Source organism: Drosophila nasuta, chromosome 2L (assembly GCF_023558535.2).
Source record: "Drosophila nasuta strain 15112-1781.00 chromosome 2L, ASM2355853v1, whole genome shotgun sequence".
Classification (NCBI taxonomy): domain Eukaryota; kingdom Metazoa; phylum Arthropoda; class Insecta; order Diptera; family Drosophilidae; genus Drosophila; species Drosophila nasuta.
Genome location: NC_083455.1, coordinates 2,572,652 through 2,593,596, shown reverse-complemented (window position 1 = coordinate 2,593,596; position 20,945 = coordinate 2,572,652). Strand labels below are relative to the sequence as shown.

At 38.0% G+C, this 20,945-nt stretch overlaps 5 protein-coding genes across 6 annotated transcripts; 3 read left to right on the top strand and 2 right to left on the bottom strand.

Annotated features, from left to right (window-relative positions):
* Nucleotides 1-3,323: 3,323 nt before the first annotated feature.
* On the top strand, nt 3,324-13,677 carry LOC132790834 (ATP-binding cassette sub-family G member 4). The gene is made up of 10 exons (XM_060799550.1): nt 3,324-3,465; nt 9,590-9,996; nt 11,369-11,539; nt 11,598-11,734; nt 11,799-11,944; nt 12,011-12,249; nt 12,320-12,730; nt 12,799-12,899; nt 12,966-13,327; nt 13,394-13,677. Exons 2-10 carry the CDS (start codon nt 9,603-9,605, stop codon nt 13,533-13,535), a joined length of 2,103 nt encoding a protein of 700 aa, XP_060655533.1. The 5' UTR covers nt 3,324-3,465; nt 9,590-9,602; the 3' UTR covers nt 13,536-13,677.
* On the bottom strand, nt 6,592-9,411 carry LOC132790817 (gamma-tubulin complex component 2 homolog). The gene has a single exon (XM_060799528.1). It carries the CDS (start codon nt 9,251-9,253, stop codon nt 6,773-6,775), a length of 2,481 nt encoding a protein of 826 aa, XP_060655511.1. The 5' UTR covers nt 9,254-9,411; the 3' UTR covers nt 6,592-6,772.
* Nucleotides 13,595-15,593, bottom strand: LOC132790842 (uncharacterized). The gene is made up of 2 exons (XM_060799564.1): nt 13,863-15,593; nt 13,595-13,799 (listed from the first exon to the last, which is right to left on the bottom strand). Exons 1-2 carry the CDS (start codon nt 15,477-15,479, stop codon nt 13,689-13,691), a joined length of 1,728 nt encoding a protein of 575 aa, XP_060655547.1. The 5' UTR covers nt 15,480-15,593; the 3' UTR covers nt 13,595-13,688.
* Nucleotides 15,594-15,965: 372 nt separating this feature from the next.
* On the top strand, nt 15,966-16,654 carry LOC132790871 (bis(5'-nucleosyl)-tetraphosphatase [asymmetrical]). The gene is made up of 2 exons (XM_060799617.1): nt 15,966-16,186; nt 16,242-16,654. Exons 1-2 carry the CDS (start codon nt 16,014-16,016, stop codon nt 16,510-16,512), a joined length of 444 nt encoding a protein of 147 aa, XP_060655600.1. The 5' UTR covers nt 15,966-16,013; the 3' UTR covers nt 16,513-16,654.
* Nucleotides 16,655-16,672: 18 nt separating this feature from the next.
* Nucleotides 16,673-20,539, top strand: LOC132790856 (UPF0430 protein CG31712). 2 transcript variants are annotated; one of them, XM_060799606.1, is made up of 4 exons: nt 16,673-17,090; nt 17,164-17,436; nt 19,656-19,739; nt 19,802-20,539. In XM_060799606.1, the coding sequence occupies exons 1-4, from the start codon at nt 16,683-16,685 to the stop codon at nt 19,967-19,969; spliced, it is 933 nt and encodes a 310-aa protein (XP_060655589.1). In that variant the 5' UTR covers nt 16,673-16,682; the 3' UTR covers nt 19,970-20,539. The 2 variants fall into 2 exon arrangements, with proteins under 2 accessions (XP_060655589.1, XP_060655580.1); XM_060799597.1 differs by lacking the exons at nt 19,656-19,739; nt 19,802-20,539 and having other exon boundaries at nt 17,164-19,261.
* Nucleotides 20,540-20,945: the final 406 nt, after the last annotated feature.

Genomic DNA, 20,945 nt, shown 5'->3' with positions numbered 1-20,945 from the left:
GATACCCGTTACTCATTTTTAATAAAAGCAAAATATTGCGGTATTTTTTTAAATTTACCGAAAATACTAAAAATATACCAAAATGTATATTTGGTATAGCGATATAGTACCACATTCAAAATATACCATAGACGACACAATATACCAGATTGTCGGCCAAAGCAACTAAGATCCCTAGTAAGTAGGCGTTGCCCATACAAAAGTATTTCTTTAATAACTTCCATAATTTTGATCATTGTATATACCAAAATTCGTAGCTCTAGCTTTAAAATTACGCTTGTTATTGGATTTTTTTGATTTACGGGGGCGGAAGTGGGAGTGGCCAAAATTTGAATCAAACTTGATCTGCGTGCAAACATAACAAATGCTATCGAAAAAAAATTATAGCTCTATCTCTTATAGTCTCTGAGATCTAGGTGTTCATACGGACAGACGGACAGACACACAGACACACAGACGGACAGACGGGCAGACGGACATGGCTATATCGTCTCGGCTGTTGACGCTGATCAAGAATATATACACTTTATAGGGTCGGAGATGCCTCCTTCTACCTGTTACATACATTTCCTGCCGGCACAAAGTTATAATACCCTTCTACCCTATGGGTAGCGGGTATAAAAATTGCTAAGTTAACTTAAATTGTTGATGCCAGATGATGATAATAAAATATGAATATGATTTCAATTTTGCTCTGAAAAAAAAAATAAAAAAAATTTTAACATGTTATTATTTCTTCAACTAAGTGATTTATTATTTAACTAAATATGTATGATAAAAACAAAAAGAAATTAATAATAACAGGAATGAATATTTATGAAAAAACGGAGAAGCGAGATTAACAAAAGTTTCCTACATTAATGCAAACGATTAAAAATATAAGTAAGCGTCTGAAGATTACATTTTTGGTGTATTTATTATTAGTAGTGCAATTTAAAATGTGGATATAGGTTTTTAGCTCTGTATGTAAAAAATTGAATGCAACAGTCAGCAGTGAATTTATTAGAATTGCCAAATACTTTGATGTTAGGGTATCAAAATCACGCCACTTTCATCTGCGGGTCGTAGACTAGGCAGACATTAAGCTTCCGACAAGATTCATTTCGACATCATGCTTTAATTGCTCCTCGGAATAGCCCATGACAATTACTAATTCATTCATAGTTATCAGCACCAAATAAACAAATGATTGGATGAAAACAATAGCAATGCATTTGGTCTTTCATATTGCCAGGGCAGAACGCCCACAACGCTCGTGCTAGCGTAGACGTCAACGCCGAGCACGACTGAATGATTTCAAAAGATGCCGCAAATATTTGGACTTTGGGGCCCTGGACAAGTCGTTGATAAGTCATCGCGTGGACATAGTATATTGACAGTGGCATTAATATGTTGTACTGTTCTAACCTTGAAGAACCTAGAGATGTGGGAGAACAAAGCACAAGAATTTCCTGTTCATTGGTGTTGTGCGATCTAATCTTATCAAAATGTGGTGAGTTTCTGTTTTAGTCGATATTATTGCTTATCATGCGTTATGTAAATTATTAACTTTCGATTATAAATATAAATTTCACACTTTTATTTAACATACCCAATTCCTGTATCTAAAGTCACCTTTTCAGCATTACCCCACTCATCAAGGGTTGACTGATCCGCTAATCAGCGGCGCAGACTCGCGGGAACCAGCGATCAATAGTCCAAAGAGACATTCAGAAGCCTGACGTAGAATTTAATTGCAAATAGATTGCATACGTATGTGTGTGCGCATTTTCTTTATTTATTGAAAGCTACATACAAGTACTATATATTTAAATTGGCCTTTGTTTAGCTCGATGCAAACCCAAATCAAACACAGTCCAAAGTCCAGCAATGTTAATGATATAATACTACATGGGGTAGTCCGACTTGACTCGTAAAATGTAGCAACAATTACGATAATAACTGCATAAGTATGAGTATACCAATGCTGAGTTGTAGCTTGTTTTGTTCTAAAATAAGCCATAGCAACGCTTCACATGATATGAGGTTACAAAAAGTGGGTTATAGTGAAAGTATCGAGTGAAAGATATAGTCCCAATTTTCCATGCACATCATCACATTTGTTATATGTACTACGTTATGCTTATCTGCTTGCATTGTAAACACGAGTAAGTAATTGAATGAACTTTGTGAGTTCGATTTGAATTGAAATCATGCTATAATTTAGTAGATACTGATACTGATATGACAACGATTTGAAAACTTCCTGTTCACAATATCTGATAAGAGAATTTGTGTTTCTTTAATTATACTTACTACACATAACTTTTGGTTCATAAATCAAATGACGGCAAGGTCGATAACGTTAGTTATAGATATGGAGTATTAGAGTTTCCTTCAAGAAATTTATAAATTAGCTCGACTTATTAAAAACACAAAGCGAAGATTGAATATTAAGTGAAAAAAAGAGTAAAAGATAAAACGGATAAAAGGAATTTTTATACATAGAACACTTCAAGACTCGATGATTTGCACAATAATTTGTTTAAATTCATGTGCAAATGCTACCGTGTGTGTGTGCAAAAGCTCTGCAAAAAATCTTTGCCGCTTTCTTTAAGCGTAATGAGCAACCTGTGATTCAACAAAAGAGCACAAAGAACGTCAACAGGTAGATAGAGTGTCTCTATAATATATGTATTGACACATTGTAAAATTGCACGGCAATAAAATTTCGTACATAGCGGGAATATTGTTAAATGAAGGCATACAACAAAAGAATTTTATTACGTAGTATTACGTACAAGAGAGCTGAAAGAAATTCGATATGGACTTCTGACCCTAGCCGTTGCCGTTGTCAAGAGCCAAGCGATCGACAAGCTACCAAAAATTCAATCAACAACAACAAAAACAGAGCTATGAGTGTGCGTGAATTTACCTTATCAATGAAGGAAAACTACAATATAACGACGCTGAAACATTAATAGCCAATGTGAGCAGCGTCAAAAAAAAAAATAAGTTAACAAAAATCAAGTAACGAACACCTACTAGAGTAATAACAAAACCCGAACGGACTTCGTGTTAGCGTTGTGATAAAGCTTACATTTCACAAATACTCACGCTCACACATACTTAAGCAGTCACACTCGAGCATAGATACACACTCACACACCCTCACATAACAGAAACAGAGTTCTGAGACGCTCGATCGTTCGTCTCTTTGTATCGGTCTCTGTCTCTGCCTCTGTCTCAGTCTCTGCTTCTGTCTCGTCAACCGGCTGTTGCTGACTCTGCTGGAATTCTGAGGGAATCGTTCAGAGCTAGGGATTATTACGAGTATTCGTATTTGTTTGTTGGCCGCCAGTCGCCGATGTCACCTCGAAGACGCTGTTACGCGGTTTTGTGAAGCGCGCAAAAATTATTAAATTTATATATTGAACGGCAAATCAGTTTTCTTCGATTTACCAAAGTGCTATCGCTTGAATACGGGTAAGACCAACAAGCATGTCCAATAGCAAAGGAACTTACTCTGTGCTCCAAAATTAATTCTCAATGCGTGATCTTGTCGATCGAACCCAAGTTTAGAAGAATATAAGAAAATATGATAATTGTTCGACGGTGGGATATGTATGTGAAACTAATTTTAATTAGCAAATGATAATGTGCCTTGAAACACAGATCTAAACAATTTCAAACCTAACATAAAAAAAATGGAAATCCACAATTAAATAAATGCCAATAAAATATTCATCATTGGTATTTCAAAGGAAAAGTGTTTCAAACTTGTTATTCAGTTATTTCCTGCATGATTGCGATAGGAACCACATCTAAACAATTAACTGAATTATTAAAATGCGACATTAAAAAAAAAACTTAATTTATATTTGTGAAATTGAAAACATATTAACAATTTAACAAAGACAAAAAATATTTATAAATGTGGCAAAATAAAAAATATATGTTATAATCAACATTTAATTTGATAAGTCAACATTCTCTTCTACGAATATGTTACTTAACCTCTTTAGTGCTTATGCTACATAAATAATAAATGAATGACTGGGCCTAAAAAATACGTTTATTTAATAACTTATAATATTGTAATAATATTGTTTCCCTCAACGGTTTGTCATTAAAATAATTTTAAAATCTACTCTTAAAATTGCTGCATTGGCATTTTCTTATCAAACTTATTGATTTGCAAATATAATAATATTATTACAAGTTGTATATTATAATTAGTACAAGTTATTGAACTTTGCATACGATAACAGCAACGTGTTATATATTGAAAGCACTAGATTTATCTGCTGAATTTGCATATTCATTATTCTGTTACCTTTATTAAATTATCACGTTATTAATCCATATTTATATTCATTGAAACAAACAATACTATGCACATCCAGGTTTATTTTCTGTTTTGTTTTCATCTTTAATTTCTTTCTTTTGATTCCATCGAAAGCAGCTGTTCTGTTCTGCTTTAAGGTCTTTCTTTCGTTGTGCTCAATCTCTGAGTTTTTGGGTTTGAGACTGTCTGCGGATGCTTCTTTCAACTGCACTGTAAATCTCTGAACCGGTTTACTTCCGAGACGTGTAAACAATACAACAAACATAATCAGATACAAATACATACATAGGTATACGCACAATTAACTGTGCGTTGACTCTACAAGGTTTTTAATATTTTAACAGGAATAATTATGGAATGAAGAAAAATGTATCTACTTAGACTCTCTTAGAAATTACATGTAAACTAGCTGTCTTTTATCTAAGAAACTGCTGTTAAAGTTACTAGGTTAAGTCCATTATCTGTGGGCTTATTTAATTTACTTAACATGGGATTCAAGGTGAACTTTTCTTGTTTTTGGAATTTTCGCAAGCAAATAACAAATGACAACTGTCGAAATGTGTCAATAAATATTGAAATCTCTGCTGATAAAGAGCCATTCCGCACGTCATACTTCATATTCTGAAATGGCGTAGTTCTATAGTAGTCTAGCCCTTAGAGAGTAATAGAAAGGGGGCATTGACACTTATGTCTATTTAATTGATTATTTCAAGTGCAATGCACATTACTACATAGTTACCAATATAGTTCGAGTTGTTGGTAAGTGCAAGTATTTCCATTTCAGACACCTTCAGTTAGTTGGGGCCAGTTCATGTGGTACCATAGTGCTCAGATGCTGATAGAGATGAGAGCTGATATGGTGTCCAGGCTGCAGGTTAAAGATGACGAATACTTCGTCATGAAGCGGTTGGCGATTGCAATTGTTGTTAAATCTTTCAAGCATTTATATATTTACATATAATATATTTAAATACAAACAATGCATTTGTTGTTTTGATTAAAGCAGCTCTACAATAAGATCTCTATAATCCCATCTGTATATGTAGTATAATATGAACATATGCAACTATAAATATTTCATTGTGAATCGCTTCAGCTAGTTGTACCTTGATCTTACTGAATATATTCTCTATTCAATTAATACAGTTGGTAATACAATAAAACAAAAAGATGAGCATTACATTAAATCTGGAGTAAATTGCGTGCTATATTTAATTATGCATATACACATTCAACATTCTCTTATTGAGGTTGCTGCAGATTACAAAAATATTTACACTCACTTAGTACTTATAAATGATTTAACAGAAAATAATTCAAAAATGCAAACATATGCAGACGTAGCTGTCAATATCTGTTAATGTGAATATAAAAACTAAAAGGTTCATAAATATTTAAAATCTCAAAGCGGATAAATTGTTTTACCTGGCTCACTAATGGGATAGGAATTTAAATGTTACATGTGCATACAGGTATCATATACAGGTAGATGTATGGCTGAGCAATTGCCGTTTAAGAGTTGTATCTAAGTTTTATTTTTAATTACCATTTGAGTACTCCAGACTTGTTCAGATCAATGCTAATTATTATAGGTATGGCAAAAGTTCAAAACTTTAATGAGCGCTTATTAAAACATCCAACTATTTTCAAGTAACTAAATTAAACTGGTTAACAATTAAATATAGAGCAATACATATACACTAATAATCGGTTTTCACTATGTAGTTGTTCTTCCGCATTGCTGCTTCTTTAGTAGTAGTTGGTGTTGTGTGTGTATTGCACTTGAGTTATGTGTGTGGCCCGTAAATAAGCACCATTTATTTACGTTATGCATAATTTTGACGTCAACTGCAATCGACATTTGCGTAGCTAAGATGTGTCATAAGTGCAATATGAATATAATATTGAGGCACATACAAAAAAAGAATTATTTCTACAGCGTTGAGTGGAGAACCTTTGAGTTGCAGGTGGCAAATACATGGCCAATGGCTTGACTTTGATAATTAGCAAGTGTATAAAGGTGTGTGACTTACAGTCCCGATTCAATGACACTTCTCGAACATCGAGCAAAGTGCGAAATGGCGCGAAAGCAAACCCGTTTGACTATGATGGGCACATTGATCACAGCTGCAGCAGCCCCATTAGTTACCCCTGTTGCAACATGCTTCAAATGTGGCACAATTTCATGATGCGTTACACACATTGCATCATTCTCGAAATTAATCAACCGATGCCAAATGTAATGTACTTTCGATCGTTATTCGAGAGTTCCCCATTGGCAATCAGTTTTATATTTACCATTTATTGTGTTAAGACGTGAAGTTACCAAAACATTTTGAAGCAAAAGTTTACAAAAGTTGTAGAAGTTAAAAAAACCCACTCATATAAATTTGTTTCGCTCTGATCAAGACTTGTGTAACTTGGGTTTCTGTTGATATGGGATAATCAATCCCCCATAGCTTTCTCAATGCAAATTGCTTCCATTTGTTGTGAATAATATCCATTAAAATTGATTCTATTCACAAGGTTCATGAAGACATCGTTGGTATTAGCTTTAGCCAGCCCATAGACCTCTTTAAGAAATGAAATGAGCGCACTCGTAAATCCCCGATCAAAGCATTTAATGCGCTCCGTAAATGTATCTGCATGATCTGGCTTTTGCTCGCACTCTGCTTGCTCCAAAGTATCTGGCTGCGAGTCGGACTTTTCATCGCCGCTATCGCAAACCATCGACTTGAGCTCCGCATCGATAAAGATTCGCTGCGATTGTTGAATAAACTCACAGAACTTTAGACAGATCTTGGCCAACCTGAAGATGATACGGCTCAGCTGTGAGTCCTCGGTTAACATGGAGCTTTTGAGGCACATGGTGAGAAAGTCCTGATGTATTGTAAGCAACATATCGATGTCTTCTACTTTCCGCATTTTCTCGATAAATGCATGCCAATTGGGTTCAATCACCTCAATCATCATATAATACTCCAGATTTTGGATGGCGTTCATCATTCTTTGCCTCAGAGCAAAGGCCGAGCGGTAGAGCCAAGCTGCACGCGGGGAAAACTTCTTGGTCTTTGAGTTTTCCTTCCACACCTTGCACAGCTGTCGCTCGACGTGCTTGCAGTAGAACAACTGTCGAAAGAGTATCTGATACTGACCAATGGCCATCTTATTAAGCACAAGTGAAACCGGCCACTTCACCTCATAAGTAAAAGAAAAGCACTCCATGCCAGTCAAGTCCAGATGATCGATTGATCCATCCTCTTCGCAATGGCTAATAATCTTGTTCATTTGTGTAACCAAATCGTAGGTGAGCAGCTCGCAGTGCAGATCATCCTTGTAAGGATCACTACAAGCGGAGGAAAGACCCAGCGTCAGACCAAGAAGATTTTCCAATGTCATGGGCAGCACTTTGGCCACATTTTTGCATAACTCCTCGTCGCAAGCATCCATGAACTCCATAATGAAATCTCCCTGCTGAAGCAACAAATAACGCTTTACCGACTGCAAACGTCCCATCAGATCGTTTTCGATGATCAGCACGTCCAGCACCTTCCGAGCTGCAAAATAATAGGCTTCCTTGATCACACTGACATGCCTTCGCTCATCGACGGGATTAAATCGAAAGTCCACAATCGGCTTCGATTTTATCAGCTTGCCACACTGTCTAATCACATTCAAGTATTTGCCGGTTCGTAGTATTATATTCGAGTATTTCTCCAGAAATATGGGTGTGTCTTCACTGTGGATCGCAAACCGCTTTTCCCAGTTATTTTGGACCTTGTCCTCTTTCAGCTCTTTACTGTAGTCCTTGATCATGAACTCCGTCATGTAGTCATCAATGATGCCCGATTGCAGCCACATCTGAAGCATACGCATATATGGCTGTGCTGCCTTGGTTGTGACGTTAATTAACATAGTCTGTGCCGCTTTATCTCCGTCCAGGCGTTTTACGCCGTTAAACAAAACCGTTAGCACAGCTGCCCCTTTGAGATCCTGCAGTAGTATATCGCCCAAAGAAATCCATAGCTGCTCCATGACCCACATGGTAGGTTGAAGATAGTAAAGTAGCTTTTGCAGTGTCAACGCACCCCGGTCCAGCTCCCTATCCGCTTCGCTTATTAACCTATAAAAGTCTCGACTGATGATCACCAGTTCTGCATTTAGAGCCATGTTCACCTGGCCACGTCCATCGATGGCGGCCATGACCTGTTGGATGGCCATAAAGTGTGAGGCCAATGGCAAAATATCGTAGATAATGCTGGTAAAGCTCTTGTCCAAACCCTTATCCACGACAAAACAAGTCTTATACTTGTCGATACCTGGAGCTGCATCATCTCGAGGCAACGGCGTTATCAAGTCACACCTCATGCCACTCAAACAATACAGCAGATCGGACAGTGCAGCTTTTTGTTGACTAGCCAGTGGTAAGGCTGCGACATTCAACTTGGCGGTTTCGCAATTCACTTCACAGTAGTCCCAAAGATTGTTTGTCCTGTATTCCTCGCTAGGGTTGCAGTTATAGGCTGCGTCATGGGCTGGGCACAATAACGATGAGGTAGCGCCGTCTTCAGATTTCGTATTGTTAGCAGAGCTGCTCGTATGCCCACTCCTGACACTATTGATAGTCGTGGATCGGTTTAACGAAAGGATATTGCTGGCAGCGATGGTGTTGTGCGATATGTTATCCGGTGTGGGACATACATCATTTAAAACTCGTTTCTTGACCACATTCAATTCACCAAGTGATTCATTTACTTTTGCTCTGGCCTCCTGATGGCGACCAAATTCAAGAGCACCTCCAATGGCCGATGTGGAAGTACTTTGAATGCTTACGGCGGGTAATGTCAGACAGCTGAGTTCATCCGTCAAGCTTTTGGTACTGCCAGGCTTTCGATCTTGCAAAGGTTGTCCGTGAGGCGGCCGCATGATTAATTCTGCATTTAATGCTTTTTTATGCTGAGGAAATTGATATTTAATTCGACAATGTGCATGTGGTTAAAATAGCAGCCAAAAAATAAAATTTGATTTTCATCCAACTGAAATTAACCAACACTGTTGTAAATTCAACGACAGAAATCATCCTTTTCAGTGGGGAGAAAGCTTCTTCGATAAATCGATTCAAAATCTAACCGTTTCATTTCGAAAACATTTTATACTTTTGACATGCGCTATTTACTTGTAGACAAATTATTCTCTATGCCAATTTATAAATAAATAAAGCTATTAATTAAGTCGTATGCACTTTATCGATTTCCGTTGCAGTTGATCGATAATAATGCTATCAGCGAGGGAGCAGTTTTTTAACAGCGATGGCGGCGCCGCTGGCATCGGATTGGGCATCGAAGTAGGCGAAAGCAGTACATCTAAGGCGGGTCGTGGAGTGTACAACGCCACAACAGAGCCCATGACGAATGCCAGTAGCTGGGGCAATGGGCGCACGAACACAGCGACCAATGCCGCACCCGCTGCGATTGCCACAACAAATGTCACCGCAACGCCCACAAGTTCTCAGGTTGCGGCCGTCAAGCAAACGCCATTGGAGCCAGTGGATGAGGGTGAGGAAGAAGTGCATTTTGACACGGATGCTCTGTCCAATCTACCCGGTCGTGATCCCGTGGATATTGAATTCAAAGAGCTCTCGTTGACCGTCAAATTGGGCTTCAATCGAGGTAAGTGTGTGGTGCCATAATGGCAGAGAGCACCAATGTGACGAATGCTTAGATATGGCGAGGTAATATAAGTTCAAACAGGCCTCCGATAAGATTGCCAAAATATAGCAAAGCATTCGCATTTATTACTAACAAAAAAAGCGGTTACCTTTTTGAAGAACAAACAATGAAGAACAAAAGAACTGCTACGAATAGTGTAGAGCTCAGTAGTCCCATATCCAAGATAATGACCATTCGCCTGCCTAATTCTACCATGTGTAATTTCTGATGTGGTAACACTAAACATTTCCTCATGCGAGTAAAACTACCTGATAGCTGTATTTCTGGTTAGCTGGTTTGTTAATAGCTCTTTCTTTCGTAGATAAGATAGGCTGCCCTTGCCCCTGTCCCTGCTTGCGGATCAATCAATTATTTATTTGAAGGTTTCGTTCTAAGAACATACAAATTATTTGTGGAATTTGTTTTATTTTTAATTATTATAAGAACAACAAAATCTTTGATTTTAATTGATTTATAATTTTAGCCATTAGCAACTTGTAACTTAATGGGAATATGAATAACTAGCCATAGGAGTGGATGGTTTCAAATATGTGGAAATGTTGTGAAAAACATTAAAAAAAGTATCTTAATATGATGTAAAGATTAACATTGCAATTAGTTTAAAAATATTACTTGTATGTAGGTTTTTATTTTACTACTATAGAGTGCATATTATTCGTTTTTAATTTTTAATTTCATTTATATTACTAATGTGCGTTTAATGTCTTGGCAATAAGTGAGGCAAACCATGGCCGTGCAAAGTTCAAGATAATAAATTTATAATAAATATACTATGTATATAAACTTTGATATCGGTAGTATGACTACAATGTGCTTTCCAAACGCCGCGATAATTAGTTAATTGTTGTTGTTTTTTACATCAAGAGAATTTTTTGTTCTAGCTTCTACATTCTACATTTGTTCTAGTGTCTATGTATATTGTGGTAATTTATAAATATTTATTTACTTAACAAACATTTTCTATTAGTCATTACTATTGAAATTTGAAAACTCTTTTTAGAGCATGTTAGTTTTGGTTTCAGGGAAACTCTAAAAATAGCTATAAAATCAGTTGTTTAATTTAGTTATTAATTATAAGTTGCCATTAGAGAGCAATTAGCGGGCTCTCGTTATGATATTTAGTATCGTACTCAAGCTTTTACTGTACAATGTTTATAGAAGACGTCATTGATCTTGAACACTTCACTGCTCGTTTCAAGTGATTTCATTTGATGCTTTCGAGAATCTAGTCTTAGTAGTAATTAACTATCATTCAATAAAGCGTTTATTCAATTAATATAATTGCACTAATTCGATCATTTATAATTATCAGGCGAAAAGGAAATTTTGCATAATGTTTGTGGTAAATTTCCCGGTAGTCAGTTGATTGCCATAATGGGTCCATCTGGAGCTGGTAAATCGACGCTCCTGGATGCTTTATCGGGATTCAAGACAACTGGAGTGGTTGGCAACATACTGCTAAATGGCCGTCGACGCGATCTTCGTAAGTAATGTAATGATTCCATTGGCACATTGATATAAATATTTCCGCTCCTTTATAGCTTCATTCCGACGGTTGTCCTGTTATATCACACAGGACGATCGCCTGCAGCCCTTGTTGACTGTTAGTGAAAATATGCATATTGCTGCTGATTTGAAATTGGGAGAGAATGTCAGCTACGAAGAGAAGGAAAGCAGGGTAAGTTCTCGAGTAACAATACCAGAGAGCACAAATAAATATAATGTTCGCATTTCTGTCATAGATTGAAGATATTTTATTGCTGCTGGGTCTTTATGACCACGATCAGACGTTGACAATGCGTCTGTCTGGCGGTCAGAAGAAGAGGCTATCCATTGCCATGGAATTGATTAATAATCCCACTGTGATGTTCCTGGACGAGCCAACCACGTAAGTGACGCATCTCCCATTTGGGTCACTGACGAATGATTTTTCTATACTTGTTGTCATTTGCAGTGGCTTGGACAGCAGTTCCTGCACCAAAGTCTTGGAGTTGCTCAAGAGATTGACATCTCAGGGGCGCACAATCATTTGCACTATACATCAGCCGACTGCAAAGCTGTTTCAGATTTTCGACCAGGTCTATGTGCTCTCCGCCGGTAACTGTGTCTATCAGGGCGGCACCCAGAAACTGGTACCCTTCCTGCAGTCGGTGGATCTACCTTGCCCCATGTACCACAATCCAGCAGATTACAGTGAGTACCGACTTAAAAAGACTCCATCGAATATTAAATTTTAACAGATCTTTGTTCCAACTTTATTTAGTTATTGAGTTGGCATGCGGCGAGTACGGATTTGATAAGGTCGATACCCTTAAGAGCGCCACGGAGAACGGCAGCTGTTTGACCTGGTTCAACAATCCCGGCGCTGTGCTTCGCTCCGAAGCACTCATGCGCAAACACCCCATACCGAAACGAACGAAAAACGTTTCTCTTGAAAACACTAGCTTCGCCAATCAGTGCTCTGTTCTTCTACGCCGTGGTTACATTAAGGCGCGTCGTGATACCACGATGACGCACTTGCGCATTATCGTCAACATTATGGTGGCTGTGCTTTATGGCGCGATGTATGATCATGCTGGCCGAGAGGGTTCACGGGTACTTGACAATTATAACCTACTTTTTGCCATATTGATGCATCACTCCATGACAACGATGATGTTAACGGTGCTGACATGTAAGTTGATCTGCTAATGATTGATCTGGTCCGCCGTACTTGACGACATGTTTCTATCCTCGCTCTAGTCCCCATTGAGATGACGATTTTAATTAAGGAACACTTTAATCGCTGGTACTCACTAAAAGCCTTCTACTTTGCCATGACTGTGATAGACTTGCCAATAACAGTTAGTAACTGAATTAACTGAATTCATTGTTTCACATTTAATTATAATGTTCTTCATTAATTACAGCTCATCAGTAGTTTCGTATTCTCTGTAATTATTTATTTGTGGAGTTATCAGCCCATGGAATGGGTTCGTTTTTGGATGTTCTTCTCCATCAGTTTGCTCATAGTGTTTGTTGGTCAAAGCTTTGGTCTTATCATCGGCGCCTGGTTCGATGTCGTCAACGGCACATTCCTGGCTCCAGTGCTCACCATACCCATGATGATGTTCGCCGGCTTTGGTGTCACGCTGCGGGATCTTCCGAGCTACTTAAAATGGGGTAGTCATATATCCCATTTACGATATGGCCTGGAGGGTTTCATAGGGGCCATCTATGGCCTCAATCGCGGCGTTCTCGAGTGTAACGAAGCACCGTACTGCCATTACAGGTATTTGGATCACATTACATGAATAAAGCTTTTGACTTATCATATATATATTGCATCCAATTGCAGATATCCAAAGAAATTCCTAGAGGAAATTACCATGTCGGGTGATCAGTTCTGGAAGGACATCATTGCACTGTGTGTAATGACTTTCCTCTTACGATTTGGCGCCTATGTTGTGCTCAAGGCCAAGATTAAATCAATCAGATGAGCTCACACTTCCATAACCGTGAAAGCTTGCCCTCTGTATTATGTATCAATTGTTGAACGTTAAATTTAGTGTTATATTTTTTAAATTAATTACATTACAAACTTGTTAATTAAAACTATGGGACGTAGATTGTATAGATATATATCACTCGTTTTAATTTTTTAACCCTTGCAATTGTGGTCTATCCTCAGTTTTAGAAGTAGTTGCTTGCTCTAGAAGTTGATGCAGCGCCTGTGCATTGGATGCCATCTCACCAGACTGCAGCTAAAAAAAAACACAAATTAGGGCAATTTTATAGAATTGTCGAGTTTTGTCTGATCAGCTTACCAGTACCACTTGGTGACCCAATGCTTCTAAGAGTCGTCGTTTTAATCGAATCAGTGAATTCGCTGTCCCACTAAATTTCAGTGTCTGATATTCACTTAAAAGCTCAACGAAATAAACGGTTGCCTCGTCTCCCTGCGCTTGCACTCTAAGACTAGGCAAATTAATGCCTGCAATGGGGCAGACTATGTCAACACCTTCCACCTCGGCGTCCTTAGCTAGCAGATTCGCGTATTCTGTCAGATCCTCACGCTGCTTAAGCAAATAGCCAGGAGCACGAGCAAATTCTTTGAAAACTTGTTCTTTTGTTACATCCAACCATTCTGGATGCTCAATGGCCACAGCGGACCGTAATACAGTCAGACGACTGTCAACCTTAGGCTGGACACGAAGACGCTGACGTTGATTGGCTTTCAGCCTTTCGGCTGCATCGAAAAGCTGCTTGGAATAATGACCCAGAATGCAAAGTGAGAGGCAGGTATCTACTAGTTGATCGGGGAATCGATCGTATTCGCCGTGGTCCAGTTTCCGCAGAGCAACGATCTCCAACTGCTTTAGTTGTGTCGTACTTAAGGCACAATCAAGTTGAGCGCAGCACCAGATAAATGTGGCCAAGTCCTTAGTCCGCAGTTCGAATGGCTTATACTGCAACAACTGTTCAACAATCACTTGAACGACTTCTGAGTGATCCCATCTCATCTCCGAGAAGTAAGCAAAGATATGAGCCAAACCACGTGGCTGTAATTGTGAGAGTTCCGCGGGATTCAGGCAAATGTTCTGCAGGTACTGGACGACGCGTTCATCCTGAACTCGCTGAAGACGAAGAGCTTTGATGAAGCAAATAAGTAAGGCATCCGCAGAACTGTTTGGCACCAGCTTTACATTTAAAATGGCATCCACAAGAGCAGCCTCATAAGCATCTCGCGATTGACCCGACACCAGTGTTGATGTCTTATAAGAAGCATTAGACACTAGTGCCAGGTCCAATGAATTAAAGCTGGGCAAATAGGCATTCAACTGTGACGCCAGCAACGCCTCCAAATCGTTCTTCTCCAATTGCTTTTGCAGACCCAGATAGAAGCATATTTGTAGAAAACGTTCTTTGCTGCAGCTAGTCTCCTTCGATAGGCGTCGCATGGCTGCATGATAGAAATCCATCCGTCTCAGCCAATTGGGCATGAGAAATAGAAAAGCATACAATGATTCCAACACTGTGCTGGTATCCATCTGCTTCAGTTGTGCAAGAGCATGTGCATCCAAAGCGTTCAGAGCCGCCACATACATTGGCGCTGGAGCATTGGAGCGATAACTTGAGGCATGTATAATCAGAGATGGCAGCTGATTGGCCTGCGTGCTTTGCAACGTTCGCCGAAAGTAACGCTCATCCGTGATGGGAAAGTAGTCGGAATAGCGCACCTTAGAGGGCGGCAGCACATGTTCCTCGCACTTATAGCGCTCCACTGCAATGTGCTTGGCAAATCTAATAAGCAAAGTGCCGGTCTCATCCGACACTTCCCGCATCACATCCTGCACTGTAAAGGAGGCGTAGCCACGCAGCAAGTTCGCCTGGTTAACGCTGCTGATGGAGCCACTTAAAAATCGGCGCAGTAGCGGATACATTTCTTTTACAGTAGCTATTTATTTTTATATAATCCACATTCACATTCACTCACAACGTGCGCGGTTCGACCAACGTAAATTAATAAACCAGTATTGGCAAACGCAATTTAAGCAATGATATGCTGATCACAGCTTTAAGTTGTGATAAATTAAATTTTATCATCCTTAAATTTGGTTGGTCTATGAAGAATACTCTTAAAGAATTTTTAAAAAACAATGACTTAATATAAGCATATAGCGAGCGTTATATACAAATTATTATATATTGATATCAAATAATTTACTTTTAATGTCTTGCTAACAAAAGTATATTCTGAGCACATGGTTTCAAATAAATTAATATTCTATCTACTATTTCATAATGCATTTAACAGATAAAGTTAAAATGTCTACTTAGATAAACTGGCATCTTATCAGCGTCGATATTCATTTTGAATGATATTAACTGCCTCTTAACAGCAACAAATTTGTACTGAAAAGTTCCGTACATACATTTTTCTGCACTTTACCACACTGATTTATTAAACAAGCAAAATGGGAAAGAGAGCTGCAGGATTCGTTCTTTTCAGGCGCCTGTGTGGGCAAATTGAATATTTATTATTGAAAGCTTCATATGGTGACTTCCATTGGAGTGCGCCCAAAGGTCACGTTGATCCTGGCGAAGACGACTTCACAACTGCTCGCCGCGAAACCAAAGAAGAAGCCGGGTAAGTGAATGCAATTGCGATACTAATTGCAAGTTGTCAATAAAATGTTTTGCAGTTATGACGAAAAGGATTTAATTATTTACCGTGATAAGCAAGTTACACTCAATTACGAGGTCAAGGGTAAGCAAAAGATTGTTATTTACTGGCTAGCGGAGCTTCGGGATCCTAATCAACCTGTGGTGCTTTCTGAGGAGCATACCGAGTATAAATGGCTGGCCAAGGAGGCGGCAAAAGAATGCGCTAAATATAAGGACTACCAAGGAATGATTGATAATTTCCATGTAATGATACTAGAAATGGATAAGAATAAAGCTGACTGTCCCTAAAAAATACCACAAATACAGTGCTGCAAGTTGTGGCGTAAAATACTAACGTTTCATGTTAAGCAACACTGTTTTTAAGGCATCTGCAGATTGATTTTGTTGTAAAAACTCAGCAAGAATTCAATAAATTTTGAGATTCAAAAAGTGTTTTAATAGTTTTATTCCTTTCCACAATGGGTTCACGTTCTCGCAGTCCGTCGCTGAAACGTCGTCACCACAAGAGCAAGCATAAAAAACGCAGCAAGAGTAAGTCACACAACCGAGACAGGGAGCGTGAAAGAGAGAGAGAACGGGAAAGGGACCACGAACGTAGCAGTTGCACACGAAGCAGCCGAACGGATAGAGACAAATCCACAGAAATGAACCAACATGGTCGGCGAGATCGTGACAGGCATCGCAGCGACAGGCACACGCACTCGCACACACACATACACTCGCACACAGAGCGCGACTATCATCGGCACTCGCACTCCAAGTCCCGCAAGCGATCCAGCTCATCCAGCAGTGATAGTCAGCAGTACTCCGATCATGAGACTCAGAGGAGTCGGCACAAGCGCAGTCGCTTTAAGAAACTAGATGAGGTAAGTGATTGATAATACATTGTATACATATTTTATTAGTAGCTTAACTGTATTTCGTATGCTTTGCGCTTAGCAAAACTTACTACAGGTGGAGCGATTGGCCGAAATGGAACGGCAACGTCGCCAAAAGGAGGCTGAGCAAAAAACCATTGAAGAGCAGGCGGCCAAACGAATCGAGATGCTAGTGAAGAAGCGTGTTGAGGAAGAGCTCGAGAAGCGTCGCGACGAAATCGAGCAAGAGGTGAATCGTCGCGTCGACACTGCCAAAGCTGAAATGGAGCGTGATATGATGCTGGAGCTGGAAAAGCGACGCGAGCAAATACGAGAAGATGAACGCCGTCGCGAGGTAGGTGCTCGTATTCAGATTTCGCTGGACGACTGCTGCTACCACAATACACAAACTGCCACTACAACTACCACAAACAATCTTCGACTCCTACCGAAAAACACACACACGAACAAAACCAAAACCAAAAACCACCAACAAAAAGCAGTTGCAAACAGTCGTCTTTTAAAAGCAAATGTTACTCGAAATTGTGTAGCGACGTTTCCAATTTCACCGCCAAAAACATCAGCAGTAAAAGCGGCTCAGTGTGCCAACGTCTATGTATGGGTGTGTGTGTGCGTCTGAGTGTGTATTAACCTTACTAACCATCATTTAAATATCTCATAACAAACGCAGTTATGTTCTTGAATTACATTAGATCAGTACTATATTGTATCTTATCGTAATTGAAGAACCAACTTTGGATCTTCATGTCATTTGAAAAACTCTTAGAATCGTACTATTCTGCAATTTTGTTATTTTTGATATTCATATATTCAATTCGTGCAGTCAAGAACATGGCTGAATTTCCTGCTCTTTTCTTATATTGTAATTTTTAACCCTTTAGATTTTAAGCTCATCTTGAGGCTTGCGCAACAACAACAACACCACACACACACACGCACACACATTCCTATTAAACAAACCCACTGAGCCCTTTGGGCACGTCGCTGCACATTTCGTCTCTATTCTTGTCAAATAATTTTGTAATTATTATTTATTTTTTCTACCAACCAACAAAAAAAAAAAAAAAAAATGTGTCTTGCAGCGCATAAATCTATTTGCATTACTTTTAGCTTCATCTTTTGTTTGTTCGATATACATTATATATAATTTTGATTGGTTTCCGTAATTCGTTGTTGTTGTTGTTACATAATATTGCGCGATATATTGCTTCTATCGAATGATGAGAGTATGTGTGGGTGCGAGAGTGTGCGCAAGGTAACACGTAAACACTTAACACACAATCAGAATGTACTATAAACTCCTAAGTGTGCATATATCCGAACATACTTGATTGATAACAATGGCATATGTACGTATGGCCATCCCAACCCTACGACCCCACTACATCCGTACCTAAGCCGGACCCACAATGCGCGAGCCCTGCTTTGATGAGAATTCGGCCACATGGATGAGCAGCAGAACATACAAGATGTTCCACACATACACATCCCAAATATCGTACAGTTTGAGGCGTGGTCCCAAAATATACACCTATGTAATATATAGTTATTAAATTAGCTAGCCAGTACAGTTGGTATAGTATTTGTAGGCGGGCGGCGTCAGAATTTCTTAGAATAGTTTAGTTTCAACTGTACGCAACCTTAAAAGCGGCATATCGATTAAAACGGGTGAGTGAGTTCCTTAAGTAAAACGAACAAAACCAATGTGTGCAATATTCGAAATGGATAAAAACAAAACAAACTACAACAAATATGTGGAAAGTGTAATTAAAAACCCTGAAACAATTTTAAAGCAAAGACTGCAAAGTCCAACAAACGATCCTCTCTCTAGGAACATTCGTCATAGGAGCATCAATGCTGATCAGACTTAAGATTGTTATCCTAACTCATAAGCTGGATTACCATTTGTCAATCAATGGGTATGACTGTACTTATTGTTGTTGTCGTGCCTATCATGTACTTTTATGTTTGTTGATCTCAACACACGCATTTTTCGTTTCTTGGGACGAATTTTATTTTCGTTTGTAATGTAAATCATTTGATTATAACAACTATAACTGTAGCTGAAATACCGTAAATCAAAATGCAAATTCGCAGCAAAGCCAAAAATTTACAAAAATGATTTAGCCATTAAACTGGAAAAATGAACTATTTCAATAGTAAGTAGCAAAAAAAACAAAAAAAAAAAATGAAAAAAGAATAATATAAAAATTAATAATTAAAAAAGTTTTAGTACATTTGTTAATATTGTGTGCTCTTATTGTAAACCGACAAAAATGATTATCAACTATCATTTAAACACTATTATTAGACACTACTAAATGTTTTTACGTTCTACCAAAATCTTCTATGTAATTTATTGTTAAATTTAATACTAGATTTTAACTGCTTAAGCAGCTACAGAAAAGAAGAGAATTACTAAAGTCTCCGCACAGTGCGTCATCGGTGTTCAAGAAACCGTTTCATACTTAAATCTAATTATAACTTATTATAAGCATTCAGCTCAACGTTTGATTTGATTTATTAATACGACATTTTATTTGGGTTTTATAGGAGGAAGAAAAGCAAAAACGCGAAGAACTTGAGGAAATTTTGGCAGAAAATAATCGAAAAATCGAAGATGCGCAAAGAAAATTGGTAAGTGTTCGCTGGAATATTATTTTTACTACAATTAAATATTAATCTTAACTTTTCTACAGGCCGAAGAACGCTTAGCCATTATTGAGGAACAACGACTGATGGACGAAGAACGTCAGCGTATGCGCAAGGAGCAGGAGAAGCGTGTTAAGGAGGAGCAAAAGGTCATACTGGGGAAAAATAATTCAAGACCAAAGTTATCGTTTTCCCTGAAGCCAGGCGCATTATGAGCCGCTTCCCCATATATCGGCGGTACCATTTTTACCTTCTTGTTACCTGCTTTTTGCCATTGTGTTTACTTCAATCTAAGCCCTTTGCTTGCGCTTAAAACCATTCAAACGCTTTTCATTGTTGTAACTATATTATATTTTGTTTTGTTTTTGAAAATGGGTTTGATCGTTTTGAATGCAAGCAATGAGGCTATTAGGTTCTATATTTTCAACATAAATAATGCGCATTCATTTTTATAATACAGACACACCTAAGAATCAAATAATAATGTTTACTCAAAATTTTTAAATTCTTCGGAGTATACGAGTATATACATCAGCTTTTTATAGTACAATATGCAATTTCCTTACATTTTTCTATATTTCATATGATAAATATGTGAGATAATTGATTGATTATATGTAGTGCGCCGTACTGTTACAAAATGCTCCAAATGAAATCTGCAAATGAAAAAACGTCAATAAGAAATCGTGAAATATGTACTCCCAATAATGTTTGATAATGCTAGAAAACACTTTAAGCAATTGGAAAAAGATAATAAAGCGTTTCGAATACTTAACAACTGGTATTTCATTTGTTTAAATATCTGGGTGACCTTAAAAAAAAATCCGCGGTGGTAATAAAGCCAGAAATGAAACAGAGTTTAATTATAATTTCATTGTATTTTTTATTATAGCCTTGAAAAAGTTTTTTATGCCTTTTTTTGTTAATATATTTATATATGTTTCTTGCCTTTGGTAACATTTAATAAGATTTGATCGTTATTTCCATTGTTTTCCAGCGTTTTTGGTTTTGCTTGCAATTCTGATGTATGTAGCATATATACATATATGTATATATGGCTATATACATAGATTACTTTGTGATTTGCTTTATGCTGTATGCAAATATATTTATGGTATTTTGTAATTTTTATTACATTTAATTTTTTTACTATGTTTTCCCAATTTCTGGCACGACAAATTAAATTTTCCA